Source organism: Micromesistius poutassou (assembly GCF_964030765.1).
Source record: "Micromesistius poutassou genome assembly, chromosome: 6".
Lineage (NCBI taxonomy): Eukaryota > Metazoa > Chordata > Actinopteri > Gadiformes > Gadidae > Micromesistius > Micromesistius poutassou.
Window position 1 is genome coordinate 17,609,561 of NC_140276.1, and position 16,391 is coordinate 17,625,951.

Consider the following 16,391-nt stretch of genomic DNA (forward strand, 5'->3'; position numbering starts at 1 on the left):
GGCCTGCTATAGCCACAGATTCCGTGTATATATATTTATTTTTCTCCCAGCGTTTGATTTATTGATTGCTGTGTGGGTGTAAAGAGAATTTCAACAAATATGAAAAAAATAAATTAAATAAATGTGCTTCCGTATCTTTAAGGATACTTGACTGGCTCAACTGTAAGCAATCAACATAAAGAAGTTTAATTTCAACAGCCCACTTCTGTAATAGATTCTCTGGAATGTTCCTCAAAAAAAGAAAACCAGCTTTATACACAATGATTGATTCAGCGCGTCAACATTGACACAATAGCTGTGATAAAGAAAAAAAAAAAAGGCATTAAAAGATAAAAGGACAGCACTGCGCTAAACCGTTAACACTCTAACGCACACTGGTCCGAGTCTTCCATTCGTTTTAATGGTGCGTAACATCACGTAGGCCTCAATGTGTTTACAGCCAGTTGGATTCAGCTCGCAAGCTCTGGATTTCCCCTCCCTATCACTGAACTGGATTCATTTTATAACAAACTAACAAAAACACCTATGCCCCCCCCCCACACCTGGACCCCCACTAGGTCTGGCCCTGTACACCCCACACCCCTTCCCCCTCCTTACCCTCCCCTGTTTTCACACGATCCACTGCAAAGTGCCCCCCCCACCTCCCCCCTCCCCCCCCCCTCTCTCAGGTGAACCTCCCACCCACGGCGGTCAAGCTGTTGTCGGTGGGATCGCAGCGTTGAATAACCATGAGGTTGTGCTGCTGGCTGCTGTAACTGTAACACTTGAGCCGCTGTCTCTCTCTGACTTATAGCTCTCTCCGAGGCGACACCGTTTCCCCACCATCAGCGCGAGCACAATCGCGGCTGGCCGGATTTATGTCTGTATTTGCATGTGAATGGGACTGTGCTTGATGTCCACACAGATGCTGCGACTGTAGCCATAAATCGGTATAATCGCGGCCCCCTTCTCCTCTTCCTCCCGACTGCCACGGTCTTTGTTACTCGCTGAACGTGACAGAGGGTGTGAACCTCCTCTTGGCCAACGGACCCCCTCTGGGACAAAAGACGCAGGCTTCCCACCGTGTGAGGCCACGTTCACGGTCAACAACACTGGCTGGCTCGTTTCATCGCTAGAATAGCTGTTCACTACCAACAAATGTGTGAAAGTGTCAACGAACACGTGGAGTGATTTCATTCCCAGGAGCGTTGAAGGCCGCCATTTTGAAAGTTGTTTGTGACGTCAAGTCGGACAAGTCGGGTCTAAAATAACACCCAAAATGACATTTTAACAAGTCACTGCTCATTTAATGCCTTAAATGCAGAATGACTGGTTCTTCGATGGTACACACTCATCAGGACGGTTCCACCCCAACTCAGCTCTGACACACGATTATAGTAAAAAATAAAATGAAATATCTTGTCGAAAAAGGACAACGTGCTTTCTGATTATTCTTTTACTAAAGATTGGACATTGTAAAATATTCCACACTCTTGAATCACTGGTATTGTCCAATGTCTCTTTCAAATTAAGGCTAATTTGACGTAAAACTGCACTCTTTTCTACAAGCTATTGAGTATCGAACCAAATCAAAGTGAAACCGTCAGGAGATCAACGGCAGAAGAGAACATCTCCATGTGCAAAGAGCACACTTCACTACTGCTTGATTGGTTTTTATTCGTTTGTTGCTATAATTATAATGCCAGTGTTGTCTCTCAAACGAACATGCCTCTAAAATCTTACAACAAAGCCAGCATAGCCTGTACAACTAAACCCAATACGTGTCTGGGTGGACGCCCATGGGCCTACGCCCACAATACAGCTCTCAGGTTGCAGTTTGTTCATCGTTCTTTTATATAACTAGATAAGTATTTAATTATAATGCATTTTTAATTGGCCTATACCCTTCAAACACAGCAGCCGTTCTGTTTGATACTGCAGCTGTGGTGTTATCCAAAATGTGGTCAGCTAATAAGTGTCATGCTAAACTTAGCACAAGAAGTAAGGACATTTGTGTTTGAATGATTATTTCTCTGTGGTAACAATGCTTTTTGGCAATAAATCTTATACCGTTGGAAAGCCTGTATAGTTCCCTTTCAAATGGTGCCCGATTTGTAAGGAACATGTACTTGTGGTACTTGAGTATGTGGGTTGCGCCCATGAAAAATTTGCCAAATCTTCTCTGCCAATGCCAAACAGGTTATTCTGCCATTGACTCGTTTGGTGTTTGGTGGATTGGATGATTGAAGTTTGAAGAAACAAGACATATTGGCAATTTAACAATTTATTCATTTCACAAACAGGAGCCTCAGTAGCGTGTGGAAGAACCATACAAAGCCACAACAGCCTGGCACCTCCTCCTCATGCTGGTCACCAGCCTGGTCACACACTGCTGTGGGATGGCATCCCATTCTTCAACCAGCATTTGTCGCAAGTCAGCCAACGTGGTTGTGTTGGTCACTCTGGCACGAACAGCAGGCCCAAGCTGATCCCACAAGTGTTCAATGGGGTTGAGGTCAGGACTGCAAGCAGGCCATTCCATCCTCTGCACTCCCACATTCTGGAGGTAGTCTCTGATAAACCCCGCCCTGTGGGGGCGAGCGTTGTCATCTTGGAGGATAGAGTTCGGTCCCAGACTGTGGAGATATGGGATTGCCACTGGTTGCAGAATCTCATCTCTATATCTCTCTGCATTGAGATTGCCTCCAATGTTGACAAGCCTCATTTTTCCAGTGAGGGAGATGCCGCCCCACACCATCACACCAAAAGATGTTATTCTATCGGTGCAGCAATCAGCATAGCGTTCTCCGTGTCTTCTCCACACTTTGACCCTACGATCCAACTGCCGTAGGCAGAATCTGGATTCATCACTGAACATAATGTTCCTCCACATGTTCAGGTTCCAGTGCATGTGTTGCCGACACCAGCGCAAACGGGCCTGACGGTGAAGGGCAGTCATGGCAGGACTCCTGGCAGCCCTATGAGACCGGAGATTGGCTGTGTGTAGTCTGTTTCGGATTGTCTGGGCAAAGAGCCGTCGGCCATATCGTCCTGCAAACCTTGACTGCAAATCTGTAGAAGACAGCCTACGGCACCTAAGTGCTGACAGGGTGATGAAATGGTCTTCTTGGGGTGTTGTCTTCTTGGGACGCCCACTTTGCGGCCTGTCTTTGACATCTCCCGTTATATGGAACTTGGCCTTCAGTTTGGAGAGGGTACTAGGGCTCACTCCAAATAATGCCTCAACTTGGTTTTGCGGAACACCAGCTTGAAGTTGCCCTATCGCAAGGGCCCTATCCAGATCAGTCAAACGCGGCATGCAGATTCTTGGAGCAGACACTTACTGACTGTAGCTGTACTTACAGTAGTAGGGCCCATGTTCACAGGTGCTGCCAATCAGGTGCCAATCAGGCACCTGATTGGCAGCACCTGGGGGTACCAGAAGTTCAAAACAAGTGTCAATAGCAACAGCAAAATAACCTGTTTGGCAATGGCAGAAAAGATTTGACAAATTTTTCATGGGTGCAACCCACATACTCAGCACTGCTGCTCATCCCACAAATGCATATTCCTTACAAATGAGGCACCATTTGAAAGGGAACTAAACAGGCTTTCCAACGGTATAAGATTCATTGCCAAAAAAGCATTGTTACAACAGAGAAATAATCTACCAAACACAAATTTCCTTACTTTTTGTGCTAAGTTTATTTGATTTGATTATCTTGTTTTGAACAGTGTATGTTGGAGAGTTACCTAATCGGTTGACAGCATTTAAACTGAATGCTGTTATCTCAATACTAACAGTACATCAATGCATCAAAGTGCATCACAAAATGCGCATGCAATACTAATGTGAGGTATTCCTTCTTTACAACGATATATACTTAATTCTTATAATGATAGTGTTTTTTTGCCATTCAATTATATCTGTGCACAATTATTATAATTAACACACTTAGCTGGAGTAATGAGGGTTAGCTAACCCCAGTGCTGTGGTTAACTGTTGTTGCCATAGTGCGGGCGGGATTGATTCATCCCTCATTTAATCCACCGTGTTCGATGTCCCCACCACCACAAGCGATCACATCACACATCTCATGACTCATGATTTACATGACTCATTTCTGTTTGAGCGATTGCCACCATCCAGACAGAGAGCGCTGTGGTTTGTGTTCATCTGCCACGGCCCGGGGCTGCTCTTAAGTTAAGTTACCCTTTATTGTCCCTTTTTGGGGGAAATTCTTTCTCTGCTTTTGACCCATCAGGGAGCCGTGGGCAGGCGCCGCGCAGCGCCCGGGGAGCAGGTGGGGGTTTCAGGTGCCTTGCTCAAGGGCACCTCGTCCGTGGATGAGGACGTAGGAGAGTGCTGCACAACCACTCCCCCCCGTCCATATTTTTACCTACCGGTCGGGATTCGGACCGGTACCCAGTAGGCCACGGATGCCCCGACACTCTGGTCAACACTCTGCCGGCCGCTGCGCCGCCACGCACTCAAAGCACCGCCGCCCAACGCTCGCTCGCTAGGTGTGCACTGCCCACCGTATCTCAAACGGAGGACATAGATATCACATCCACACGTTGTAACGTCAAAGATTCTCATTGGGCCATCGGAAACGGCCCGCTCCCTCCCGCGCGGCTAACAGCGGCGGCTAACAGCGGCGGCTAACAGTGACCGCAAGTTACTCCAGCTTACTCCGCCCAGGGGCCAGACCCCGCCCAGGGGCCAGACCCCGCCCAGCAGGGGCCAGACCCCGCCCAGGGCTCTGTGGGAGACTGTGGGAACCGTCCCTTGTTTGGATGACAGCAATGTCCAGTCCTGTGTGTGTGTGTGTGTGTGCGTGTGTGTGTGCGTGTGTGTGTGGGCGGTCGTTCTGTCAGCTGGTTAAATCCAGATCTTGCTGACCAGGGAGGACGCCCCACCCCCCCCCCCCGCCCCCCCCACATATGCGGGCGAGTCACACATGCAGATATGAGGACACACACACACGCCGACGGAAACACAAACACACAAACACACGGAGGGCTGGGGGGGTCACGCATCTGCACGACCGGCCGGCCGCGGGCGGCTGGGAACAAGAGCAGGAGAGAGAGGGAGGGAGGGGGGGGAGAGAGGAGGAGGGGAGAGAGGAGGATGGAGGGATGGAGGGAGGGAGGGAGGGAGGGGGAGAGAGAGGGAGGGAGGGATGGCTCTGGAGCCAAGGCCGCTATCAGCATGTCAGCTGGTCTGGTGTGGAAAGCGTTTTGAAAGAGAGTTCAAACGCAGCCGTGATGTAGAGCCGCCATAATTCCTGGCGTTAGAACCACGGGACGTGGTGTTGAGTGACAGCCTGACCAGAGGTGTCTTTGGGATTGGGGAACGTCTCCCCTGCTGGGATGCAATGTGGATCTATCAACGTCCAATGACACATTACAAGATTGGTGATTCGTTCATTCTTACCATTATTAACAGTACCCTGGAAATCCAGAGTTCTCGCGAGAGCACAATTTGAGTTTGCTCGGCGAGTCACTCTGGGAACGAGCAACACACTCACTCCCCGATTCCCCTGGCCCAGAACATTAACCAATCACATCGGTGTATCTGATATGGGCGGGCCAAAAGGCATTGCTGTTTTACCGACCGGATACGGCAACGAGTTACGAGTCTTACCTATTGGTTAGCTCCGGGCCTGTGGGGCCTCCGGGGATGTTGGGCCTGGCATTAGTGTGTCTTCAAACCTCTGTCCCGTTGCATCTAGTTGATGTCTATATATGGTCTGTTGCAGGTTGAAAATAATGTTCATCGTTGTTTATTTGTAATACTGTTAGTGTTGCCTGGCCAAGATAAATGTCTCATTTAATATTTATTTCTGCAGATGTTTGTGGCTTGAGATGGATAAAGAGAACAGTCTTTCTGCCTCCCACTTGTTTTCTGCTGATATAAACATTTCTGAGAAAGCATAAACAGGAACACACACACACACACACACAGTATGCGCTGAGGAAGCACAGGGAGATGACTCCAGACAGATGTTGTTGCCCTCGGTAACCCTTTGTTCCAGACCCTGACTCTGCAGTATATTTACCACTGATGTCATGCAGACCTAACTGACCACTTAGACGTCCCCTGTGGGCGATCCGTCGGCCCTCCCGCTCCAACACTCACACACAGCGCGCTGTTTCGTTTCTGTCCGTGTTTTCTTTGACAGGAGATGTAAAGGTCGATGCTGCTCACACGGCGTGCTATGCCAGGTGGATTCCTTTGGCGCAAAACCGTCCGTTTTTTCTCTTGACGCCTTTCCTGACTTGCCAGGAATTAGGAAGTGAAAATAAGAAAATCAGTTGGAAGAGGCAGACTGACGGAGACTAGGTGGTCGGTGACAGCTCCAAAGGAGAAGTCAAGGTATCGCCAAGTATGCCGTGTAGTTCTATCTAAAAACAGCATGGCCTCTGGAACCCACTAGCGCTGGCCTTTCACGGGGTGATGGTCAGGAGTGTGTTTCAACACCCTGAAGCCTCAACCACAGACAGCTATGTGTGTGTGTGTAGTGTGTCTGTCCAATTACTGTCTATACATGTATATTCGTTTTTTTTGTGTGACTAGTACCAAGTACCAAGTCTGTGTGTGTGTGAGTGTGAGTGTGAGTGTGTGTGTGTGTGTGTGTGTGTGTGTGTGTGTGTGTTCGCATGTGGCTGTGCATGGCTGCCGCCCAGATGGGACACCTCGCGGTACGGAACACGAGTCTCTTGGGGAACCTCAGCTTGTCTCCCCCTGGAGCCGAAGAAAATGAGATTTAGCCTGTAAAGACACCAGCCTGCCTCCTCTGTGGTTCCTAGTGCTGAGGGGATGGATGTACAGTCACAATCCCCCTGCATTGCATTACCGTATATTTTTAGATGACGCCTCCATATAAAAACACACACACACACACACACACACACACACACACACACACACACACATAAATATAACTAATTAAAGTAAAGAGTACGGTGCATGTGCTTGAAATGATAATTGCTTGTTCTGAGCACAACATAATTACATGGAACACTAACAGACAAAAATAACTGTCATGACTTGTCCTGAATGACTTCAGTCCTAAACTGCACCAATCACCTTTTGTCCGCCAGCCTAACACGTTGTTATTGTACACTTGTATTCCACTTTTGCTCAGCGGTTAGGGAGGATTGTCCCTCGATATAATTGTCTGCTCACACCTTTTTTCAGCCGTGTTTCTCATCCATGTAACCCAATAGTTCTTGCGTGTTGAGGTAGCATGTTAGTGTGCTTCTCTCGCCTCCTGAATACCTGAAACCTGATTCCCTGTTTCGTGCCATGCCATTGCCCGGACTATTAACAGCCAGGAGGACGGATGGGTAGTGTAACAAGAGGTCAGCTGAACACTGCCTTCTGACAATGACAGACCCATGTCCAGCCCCGTCCAGGGAATGGCATTTTGATGTAGATGTTCCAACGACAACGACCTGATGAACAGGGCTGATGGAGAGGAGCTGTGGTGAACGCTGTCAGGCTCTGGTATTTGGTTGAGCATTCGCTCGCACACTCTCTGTTTGTCCTGGCCATGAACCGCGTTCCACGAATACATCCTTGTTTAATTTGAACCCGAGGATGCACACATGTTTAAAAAACATCTTCGGACCGACTTCACAGCGTGGTCTTCGGGCACAACACAGCAAAATCAACACTTGCCGTTCTTTGAGAGAGAATGGGCAGACATGGTGTACTGTAGAACGCCCGCTGTCTACCAGAACCCCTTAAAGATCAGAGAGACGTCACCATGTCAAGACTTCAGCCCTCTGGCCAGCAGACGGCCGTCATGACACGAGGCTGACGGAGGCCTGACGCGGTGCTGTTTACTGAGCACTTACCCGTCCTTAAGGGATTAGGAAGAGGGAATCTTTGGTTGGAGACATGATATCATGTGCGATGTGTCTTGGCCTGTTTCTCGTGTCGTGGCTGTCGGGTTTCCACCTGTTGTGTGAAGTGGGATGTGGATAACTTCTTCCTGCTGGTCTAAAATTATGGCGGCACTTTACTGGATGTTTCCAGCAACAGCCTGCTCGATCGCCTTTCTGTCAGGAAGGTTTGTTGCAAGTTTGCAAGTTTGCAAGACGACTGGCTAAACAGCCTCTATAATCTCGTCATCATCATGTTTTATCACAACCTTGTGGAAGAGAACATACGGGTAACAACAATGACGCTTTATGGAGATGGGGGGAGATGGGGGTGATGATAAATGTTTCCCTGTCCTGCACTGTACTGCGCTTTATAAGAGAAAGACAAACTCCTCTCCCGACACACATCGCCGTGGTGCCGATCTGTGCCAAGTCCCTCCACAGTTGGCTGGGTGTCCGTGCTGACGGCAGCGGGCCCCGCTCAATCGGGCCTTTGTCCCTGCCTGAGAACAAACGATGAGGGCAACGGCAGCGGCCATAAAGCAGCAGCTGCAGCCGTCCCGGCGCGCGTAGCCCCACAGCACCATTCCCTGGCTCGCCATGGGACAGTCCCGCTCGCGACCCCGCCGACCGGCCCCGCTCCCGGCCAAGGCCCCCTCTCCCCGGGCGGCGGGCGCCCAGCGTCCGGCCGAAGCCCCCCACCGAGTCGTCTGCCACCACCACCTCCAGCAGCAGCCGAAGCGCCTGGGCTGTCCGGCCCTGAGGCCCGCGACCTGCCCACCCCCGTACTCGCCCAGTGTGTTCAGGAGGCCGGACCGCCGGTAAGTTGGAGGAGAGAGGCGGCGGCGGTGGTGGTGGTGGGGCCGGGGGGTGGGGCGCGGAAGGGGAGAAACAGGTGGAAGTCAGCTGGGATTGGAACATATGCCTGCCAACCTGCTAGAAATGGAAAGATTTAACTCTGAAAGAAGCTCATTCTGATGAGCGGCAGGCCCTGGGCGTTTGATCCCTGCTACTAGTTACTCCTTGATGGCTCCGTCCAGGGGATCTGTGTGAGAAACCTTTCAGTTCTGTTTGGAGGCACTGCAGACGGCACGGCAGCAGATCTGTCCTGTGCAAACTTTTAAAAGAAGAGCCGGGAAACGCAGAGTGGCCATACTTTCATTTTGTTGTCATGTCCTCATGATTGATCTCCAACAGGAATGGACATAATTCCTCCAATCATAATTCCTCTGGTTACGGTTGGAGGTAGGAGGCTGGAGCATTTTTCTTTGTGTGATGGTTCTTTGATGGACAAGTTTGAGTCGTTAGTTGCTCTGCGGTGGGTCCATGTCCAAAGCTCTATGTCAAATCCTGGCTGTTGATTGGGCAGGGCTGAGCTTCCTGGCTGTTGATTGGGCGGGGCCGAGCTGTGAGGAGTCGGTCCTGAGGAGAGGGTCTGGGAGACGGTGAATAGGCTTTCAGCATCCTTTGTGTCCGCTTTGTACACAGAGGTGGATCTCCTTCGTTCAGACCGCCTCTCGCCTCTCGCCTCTTACCTCTTACCTCTCGCCTCTCGCCTTATGTATTTATTTATTTTCTGGGCTATAATTATGTTTGTTTAGTCTACGCATTTTCAGAGAAACCTAAGGGTTGAGAAACATAACCACGGCAACAGCGTTCCCGCCTCTCCCGCTCTTCATGTCGGTGGTAAACAGAGGCTGTGTGGTATTGATTTCCCTACAGCCATCCCAGAATAAGCTTGACGGCAATTACTATTCAATAGCCCTGAGCGGAATTCTTATTGTTCTGTTTTTTTCATCTCCACTGACTGCTCTCCAGAGAGCAGCCTCCAGAGAGAGCAGCCTCCAGAGAGCAGCCTCCAGAGAGCAGCCTCCAGAGAGCAGCCTCCATAGAGCAGCCTCCAGAGAACAGCCTCCAGAGAGCAGCCTCCATAGAGCAGCCTCCATAGAGAGCAGCCTCAGAGTAGCCTCCAGAGAGCAGCCTTCAGAGAGAGCAGCCTCAATAGAGAGCAGCCTCCAGAGAGAGCAGCCTCCCATTCTGGGTAAAGGCCAAAGTATACTACTCTGTATCCGTAATCCATAATCCGACTCCATAACTACGGAGACCCCTCGAGCATTCGCGGTTCTCGGCCGGGATGTCAGATACGCAATGCAATTCACCGCCCGATCGATCTTATATGCTGACTACTAACCATGTAAATAGTGTTGAAAATAAACTTAAGCTTTTCAAATCTTATTTGGTGTTTAATTAGTCCTTAATGTGCAAAGTAAACAATGAACAAAGTAAATAAGGTGCAAAGTCAAACCGGGAAAAGTGATTCCGGAAATGATTTTGTTAGAGGACCAATCACAGCCCTCGCCGTCTCCGTCCGTCTCCGTTGCCTCGACGGATAGTTTAAAAATATCGGATGCGCACGTAGAGCTACGGAGAGGGTCTCCGACAGGCTCTCCGTATCTACGTCCTAGGCCGTCGTAATCAGAGCAAAGAAGAATTAAAGACTCAATTAACCGGCCCCTCCCCCAACCGCCGCCCCCAGCCCAGCGTCAGCTCCCATTGGCTGGCTGCTGGGCTTGTTGACGCCGCTGGCTCTGGCTCTGAGGAGGTCATCAGATTGACAGAGCGGGCACCAGCTGGCTGCTCCCTAGTGAGACACTGGTGTGTGCTGCCCAGAAGCGGCAGCGGCGTCCAACACAAGACTTATTCCTGAATATGTCCATCAGGGGTCACTCTGCATGGGTGGACTGTGCTGGCGTTTCTGGCCATCGTTCAGGTGACGATGAATTTGGAGCGGGTGCAGCTCGGGGTGTGAGAGACGCATTGGTCCCGGGATCATAGGGCCTAACGGGGCGAGAGGTTAAAATACTGAGTGGCCTCGGAATAATGTGTATCTAATAAAGCGGATATACTGTAAATGCATCAGTATTTTTCCGTCTGTGTGTGTGTGTGTGTGTGTGTGTGGTGTGTATTTGTGTGTGTGTGTATGCTTGTGTGTGTGTGCGTGCGTGTGTACATGTGTGTGTGTGCGTGTGTACGTGCGTGCATGCGTGCGTGTATGTGTGCGTGCGTGCATGCGTGCGTGCGTGTGTGTGTGTGTGTGTGTGTGTTGGGGGGGTGGGGGGGGGGGGGGCTATTAGCACAGGTCAGGTGGATCCACCTGCTCCTCCTGTATTGGCGCTGGCAGCCCGACGAGGAGGCCTGGGACCGGGGCCGACAGGTGTGGCGGCGGGGGCCCCTAATCAGCGCGCCATGCCTTCTGCAGAGCGCCGGGGGGGGGGGGGGGGGGGGGGGGCGGCCCGCCAGGCTCTGGCTTCCGGCCCCTAATTGCTCGGGTTACGTAACTGCAGCAGACGGGGTCGTCTCAGAGAGCAGGCAGCGCAGGGAACAGGTGCCCCTGGCTGGCTGTTGACCACGCAGCAGAATCACACGGCTCACTGTGGGGCGCAGTGTGGAGACGACGTGAACATGTAGGGCCCACGTTTGGGGCTTTCAGCGGACGCTTGTATCCAAAGACTTACAACATGGACATTTGATACTAGATCATTTTCATCATTTTGTGATTTGAATCATTTCTGTTCTTTTTTTTGTCATGAATCTCGGTTAAGTAGTTTGTTAATGTGTTTTAATTAAACTACTGCAGTCATACAAAATGGCATCGAGAGAGTGAACATTTAATGGTGCTGAAATAATTATTTTTATTTTTAACAAAAATATGAGGGAAGTAAGTTGTACACTGACAAGCAGCACAGTGACATGATTGCAATGCTTTTTTTTTTTTTATTCGAGGAAAGCGATCATTCTATTTGCAGGGAAAAAACATCTTGGTTTCCCTTCAAGGTGCACTCTGCAAATTATGGAAAATTCCGGTACAAACCTGTTTTTTCCAGCTGCATAAAGAATAGATGCAATATGTTTTCCCACCAGTAGAGACTGATAGAGTGCCAAAGTACACGGAGGAAATCTACCGGGATAGTGTATGGAAATGTACCTAATAGAAAAAACAAAATACCAAGTGGTCTTTCATGTGCAATTAACAAACCACAGTGAAAGGGACGTTTCAAAGTAATATAAATGGGAACATTGAAAACGGTGTTACTAGGCAGAGCGCTGGGATGTTGTTGACAGAATGACAAGGCAGATAAACGAATGAATACTTCTTTTTTTTTCTCCCTGTCGTATTGCAATGCAGCGTGCAAAGAAATAAGACGCTCGTCTAAAATACAAGCGTGCATGCATGCATGTGGTGGACACATTTAGTCGAAGAAGACGTGTTGTTTCGTTTATTTTCTCGGTTCAGCAGCGACAGCGTGCATTCGGTGTAGTGCGGGTCAACCGGGGGAGGAGTCGAGTTCAGCACAGGGGCAGCTGTGAAACCCGTGTCCGCAGCCTCATTTGCATAATGTATTCCGCGTCACATGACGTCAGAGCGCCCCGCATATATAGGCGCCTGTGGCGGAAAATAGCCGCACTCTCGCCTGCGCAACCAACGAAGCTCACCTCACTTGACAAAGCGCTCCCAAAGCACAGCTGCAAACCGGCTACATCGAGTTCGTCGTGCGTCGTGTGTGTGTGATTTTAAGCTGAAACTCAACTCGGATCTGTATAAACAGCTCCCCAACCAGTCGCAAACGTGGCGAGAAGTATCATCCAAACCACTCTGGTCCTCAACATGAGCACTGAGATGTTCGGCAAAACGCCGATGGAGGTGGCTGTCTACCAGCTGCACAACTTCTCCATCTCCTTCTTCTCCTCGCTGTTGGGGGGAGATGTGGTGTCGGTGAAACTTGACAACAGGTAATTAAAACGAAAATCGTCCCCTTGTTATCCCTGCAGCGCTGTTATGTAATGCGTAAAGGAATTACGCATACTGGGAACCCCGTCGTTTCCAGTTAAGCGTGTACGCTGACCTAGTTTTATGCGCATTTTACGCGCATGTTTATTTATGTCTCACTGTGACCTTCCGCGATGTTTATTGTCTGAATGATCCATCGAGCAGGCGATTTGGTTGTTCCAGTAAAGCCGTCGATTCTGTGAAACGATGGGTTTTGCTTTCTGTTCTGCTCGTTGAGGGCAACACAATGAATGGTATGATAGGACGCTGTGGACGGGGATGGTAATGGAATACGTTGACGCCGATATTTCTCGGGGATTGTCCTTTTCTAGAAGTTTCCCAGTGGGCTGAGGGGTGATGTGGTTCATTCGTTCATGCGTTCATTCATTCATGGTGTCCCCTTTTTTCTTTCTTTCTCCTTCTCCCCCCCCCCCCCCCCCCCAATTCTCTGCAGTGCCTCCGGCGCTAGCGTGGTGGCCATTGACAACAAGATTGAGCAGGCCATGGTGAGTTCACAACACAACACACATCACACAAACACACGCGACGATAACACGTTCACCTAGTGTCTTGGCTGCTGCTGTTTAAGAGTGCTCCAGATGGATGTCAGTTGTGCGTAACCTAACCTACTTCACAACCACACACGCATTGAAGTAGGGCATGCAATGCTGTAGAGGTCATGTGATAAAATCCATAGTCTATTATTTTTTTCAATGGTCTGCCTCAACGCTACATCCGGCCCTAGACCACTGTCCAGGAACTAAGATATTTGTTTTCTTCTCATTCTGCCTGCCACTCCTTCCCGGGGCTTATCTGCTTACAGGAAGTTGGCTTAGTGTTGTTGTGTGCTCAGTACGCCCACACTCGACAGGGTCTTGACAGGGTCTAAAGCACAGTGAGAGACTGACAGGGAGGGAAGTCACCATGGGCATTTTGCTGTTTTGGTTGCAAGATAATGACATTTTTGGTCATTCATTGAACTATAGAAGCAAAGAAAACCTATAGAGAATTATTTGGGAGGGTATTCACCCATATAGAGGAACCTACACAGGTCATGGCGTTTTTGTAGTGGATGGAAACTTTTTGAATAATGGAAATGATATAATGTAACACTAGAAGAGTGTTATTTAGATCAGATTGTGTATCATCCCCCCCCCTCCCAAATACCTCAAACATTTTATATCTTGTAACTTGTAGCGTATACTGTACTCGGTATTGACCTGTCATTTATGAAAAAACCTCTGTGTACATAATTATATTGATGATCACAAGTTGCGCCCCCAAACAAAAATATGAATGTGCACACAAACAATCCAGATGGCGTCCGTATAACGGCGTACATACAGGGCCTGTTCCCTGGCACTGCCTCGCCTCTCCCACACACCTCTAACCTTCCCCTCCCCCCTGTTGTCCCCCCAGGACCTGGTGAAGAACCACCTGATGTACGCGGTGCGAGAGGAGGTGGAGGTCCTCAAGGAGCAGATCAAGGAGCTGGCCGAGAAGAACCACCAGCTGGAGCGGGAGAACAGCCTGCTGAAGACCCTGGCCAGCCCCGAGCAGATGGAGAAGTTCCAGCTGTGCGTCCCCGCCAGCGAGCTGCTGGCCCTGGACAACCAGTCCAGCCAGTCCACGGGCGGCTCGGGGGGCCACCGCCACCACCACCACCACCACCACCCGTCCCAGCTGCTCCTGCAGCCGCCCCCGCCGTGCCCCCTGACCCCCGGCTCTTCCGTGTGAGGGGCCGGCCGTGGGCGGGCGGGGCCCCCGCCCCCTCTGCAGCAGTAGCGGAGCTCCACGCTGGACGCTGCCGTCCGGCGTGTCGCGAGTTTGCCGTTTTCGTACCAAAAGGTCAGACCGACCCTCGAGGGACATGAACCTTCTCCGCCCGACGGGGACGGAGAGAAAAAGGTTTCTGTGGCTTCCAAACCACCCCCCCCCCCCCCCCCCTCCCCTCCCCTCCCCTCAGAGACGGGACGGGGAACTGACTGACATTTGGTAACAAACAGAAGCACAGGCCGAGCACTAAAGACGCTTTTCACTGGTGCGGACTCAGGCCCCACATCCGAGCATCTCCAACTCTGTTTGTCCTTAGTCACTCTCGTGTAGACACAAGCGCTGGCAGTAGGATGGTAGTAGCGCTTTCTCCGGGACAGTTGGTGAAAGCGCCCCCCCACCACCACCACCACCACCACCACACCTGCTCTGAAGCGGGCCATGGATACGAGCTTGGGCTGGCCCTGCTGGTGCTATCTTGGAAGTGAGGGTTTCCGGGAGGAGAAAGACGACAGGGTTCCTGCTTTCTTTTTGCTCCCCCCTCCCCCATCTGTGGATTTGTCCCGACGATTCAAAACGAGAACAATACCCACGTTTCATCTTTTCATCTGAATCCCGGCGCTCCACGGGAGCAGTTCCGCTCAGGAAGGTTTCCTGTTGCAATACGATTGAATTTCTCCATGTAGACGTGTACATTGTAAACCATAACGACAACATTATAAAACAAAGACGGACTGGCTGAGGAAGTGGAGACCTTTGTAGCCTAGCATGCATCCAGTCTGTAAGAATACAATTATTTTATCACTGGCAAGTGGTGCTTTGCAAAAAAGGAATCAAATTATAACTTTTTGTTTTTGGTGATTCTGAACAAAGATGTTAAACAAATAGGACCCTTGTACATTATGCTGTAAAGATGACTATTTTTGTATTTGGGAAGAGGTGAAAGGCAGACATGGTCACCCTGTGTTTGCCTGGCTCTTCTCAACAAAACAAGAAGAACTAGAATCCGCGTAAACGTGATCCATCCTGAGTTTAGTGTGTCGTGGAGAGGCCAAGGGAGTGGCCATTTTGTGGTCCTACTGGGCTGCAGATGCATCACACCAGTGTCGCTCTCCTGTTTCAGCTTTTATTTTGATTATGTGAACTCGACAACTACGGCATGACAACAGTGCCTGTACTTTAGTAAGAGGAGAAGAAAAAGGAAAAAAAAACAAAAAAAAACTGTTTTCACACTGAACTCTTGTAATGTTCTAGCTACCAAAGACTTCACCTCACACTCTCCCAAAAAACTAAAGAAAGCCAAGCAAAACAGGAGCATGTGTTGAAACACAGACAGTTCACAGGGATGCGTCTTGTTAGCTCGATAAAAGCTAAAGTGTGTATGTTGTGTAAAGATAACGGTGTTGTTGCTGTTCTGTATCCAAGGAGACAAATGTTCACTATGGTGTATGGATACAAATGCACATTTGCAATAAACCTTATGTTTACATAAATGATGACTGTTGACTTTTGCTTCTTCCCTGTTGTTTGCTTTTGGTCAGTGATATTCTGTCCACATAGCGTTATCGACACTACAGCCTCACAAAGTCAACCTCACATTAGCCATTTGTTTTGACTCGATCATGAGTCAGACTTTACCTACTTATGCACACTCTGCGTGTTGGCTTGAAATACTGTACACGGATAAACATGGTAAATGCTGGTGGACAAATAATAGCGTTAAATCGAATTAGTTACGCAATAGGATTATTCCTGCCATTTACGGGAACAGCCAGGCAGCCTTCGTACTTAAGTATACTAGAGAAGAGCTGTTATATCTGGCCAACAAAATGTGCCACGGCATGTGAATAGTTTCCTTTGGAAACGGTCTTGTCTACTACCCTGGAAATCCAGATTTCTCGTGATGGCATAATTTGAA

General features: G+C 49.6%; 1 protein-coding gene across 1 annotated transcript in view; it reads left to right on the forward strand.

Moving 5' to 3' along the window:
* The window catches only part of tsc22d3 (TSC22 domain family, member 3), an 83,038-nt gene extending 67,066 nt beyond the window's left edge, over positions 1 to 15,972 (forward strand). Inside the window, exons 2-3 of the mRNA XM_084469893.1 lie at positions 13,155 to 13,206; positions 14,120 to 15,972. Coding sequence (XP_084326019.1) covers positions 13,155 to 13,206; positions 14,120 to 14,437 — 370 coding nt within the window. The 3' untranslated portion in view covers positions 14,438 to 15,972. The remainder of the gene's footprint in view (positions 1 to 13,154; positions 13,207 to 14,119) is intronic.
* Positions 15,973 to 16,391: the final 419 nt, after the last annotated feature.